Source organism: Pecten maximus, unplaced genomic scaffold, assembly GCF_902652985.1.
Source record: "Pecten maximus unplaced genomic scaffold, xPecMax1.1, whole genome shotgun sequence".
Taxonomy (NCBI): Eukaryota; Metazoa; Mollusca; class Bivalvia; order Pectinida; family Pectinidae; genus Pecten; species Pecten maximus.
The window spans coordinates 1-1,238 of record NW_022982812.1 but is presented as its reverse complement, the minus strand read 5'-3'; the positions used below and the strand labels follow the sequence as shown (position 1 = coordinate 1,238).

At 33.4% G+C, this 1,238-nt stretch overlaps 1 protein-coding gene across 1 annotated transcript; it reads right to left on the bottom strand.

The window, feature by feature from the left end:
* Positions 1-225: 225 nt before the first annotated feature.
* LOC117320979 (sulfotransferase 1A1-like) lies at positions 226-939 on the bottom strand. The gene is made up of 3 exons (XM_033875467.1): positions 871-939; positions 494-680; positions 226-341 (listed from the first exon to the last, which is right to left on the bottom strand). The coding sequence occupies exons 1-3, from the start codon at positions 937-939 to the stop codon at positions 226-228; spliced, it is 372 nt and encodes a 123-aa protein (XP_033731358.1).
* Between the last annotated feature and the right edge of the window lie 299 nt (positions 940-1,238).

Genomic DNA, 1,238 nt, shown 5'->3' with positions numbered 1-1,238 from the left:
GTAATCGACAGGATAAGCTGACGTTATTGTTACCCTTACAACAGAAGAAAGTTTTCAGATGACCCCCAGATATAGATTCCCAGCATTCCAAATTTCGAGAGCCACTATGTGATCTAACTATATACTAAGTTTAAGATTGTTCATGGATTCCATCAAAATGGCTTATTCTAATCATGCTTCTTTCTGCATTACTTCCTGGAAGTATAGCACATTGTAACAATGTTATCATTCATATGAAAAGTTGAGGTCGATACCATATTCCGTGATATCTTTGTTCAACATGGCGTCAAACCTTTCGTTTTGGGCAACTGTGAAGCAGTTCTTCCAATCTCCTACACATCCTGGAAAAAAAGATAATTTGATAAAATACTGTCCATATGTCTGACTGTCGATATTACAAACTTTCTATAATGCTTAAACGTCTTTAACATTATACACAAAATTGGACAAAAAAGGCTTGTTTAATTATAGTTTCAATGTCTACATATATTACCTTTCCTGTAAATAGGTAATCGCCCGCCATTGCCAAAGGAATTCCAAATCTTAGTTTCTCCTGCCTTGGTGTCATGCTCCTTTTGCAAATTTGCGAATTCAACTGCCCTTTTAACTTCGCATAAAAACGATTCTGGTCGATTCAGCTGGAGGAACTCTACCAATCTAGTGATGGTGCCGTAAAGGTTCTGGAAAATGAGTGTTTACTTTTGGTGTAAATTTATAGTTGTACAATTATTCAAATAATAAAAATTCTCCAGATAGTTTCTATGACTTCTTCATCGATATATTGAAGCATTAGTTACTTTATAACAGCGATGCTATGAGAATGCTCCTTAATATTTATAAAGAGGAACAGACATGTTTCCGTCGACAAACCTGTTTGATATCTTCTTTTCCAGAAAGAGAACGTTTAGTTTCTGATTCGAGAGTTTGGCCTTCTCCCATTCTCTTACGTACGAAAACCAACTTCCAACAAAGAGTCCAACTAAAATAACAAGAAAAATCGCAACGGTTATTGTTTAGGTGTGTAAAAGATAGTTTTAGAATTAGTTTCAGAACGGAAAACTACGTCTTTGGTAAGATAAACGGAAAATTAAATTGATAGGAAGTAATTTTTAATTCTAAATTGTTAAAGTATGTATGAATTAAATAAGTCAACATAACAAAGAGGAAATACTATCACTTCTGGAATCAAAATAAATGATAAACACAAATGTTTACATTATTTTTCTTTCAAGCTTTTA

Excerpts from the sequence above, each read along its gene's own strand:
- LOC117320979 (XM_033875467.1), bottom strand. The coding sequence starts at position 939 with ATGGGAGAAGGCCAAACTCTCGAATCAGAAACTAAACGTTCTCTTTCT. Across the intron at positions 681-870 it reads GAAAAGAAGATATCAAACAG|AACCTTTACGGCACCATCAC; the intron begins GTTTGTCGACGG and ends CTCATTTTCCAG. Across the intron at positions 342-493 it reads ATTACCTATTTACAGGAAAG|GATGTGTAGGAGATTGGAAG; the intron begins GTAATATATGTA and ends CTTTTTTTCCAG.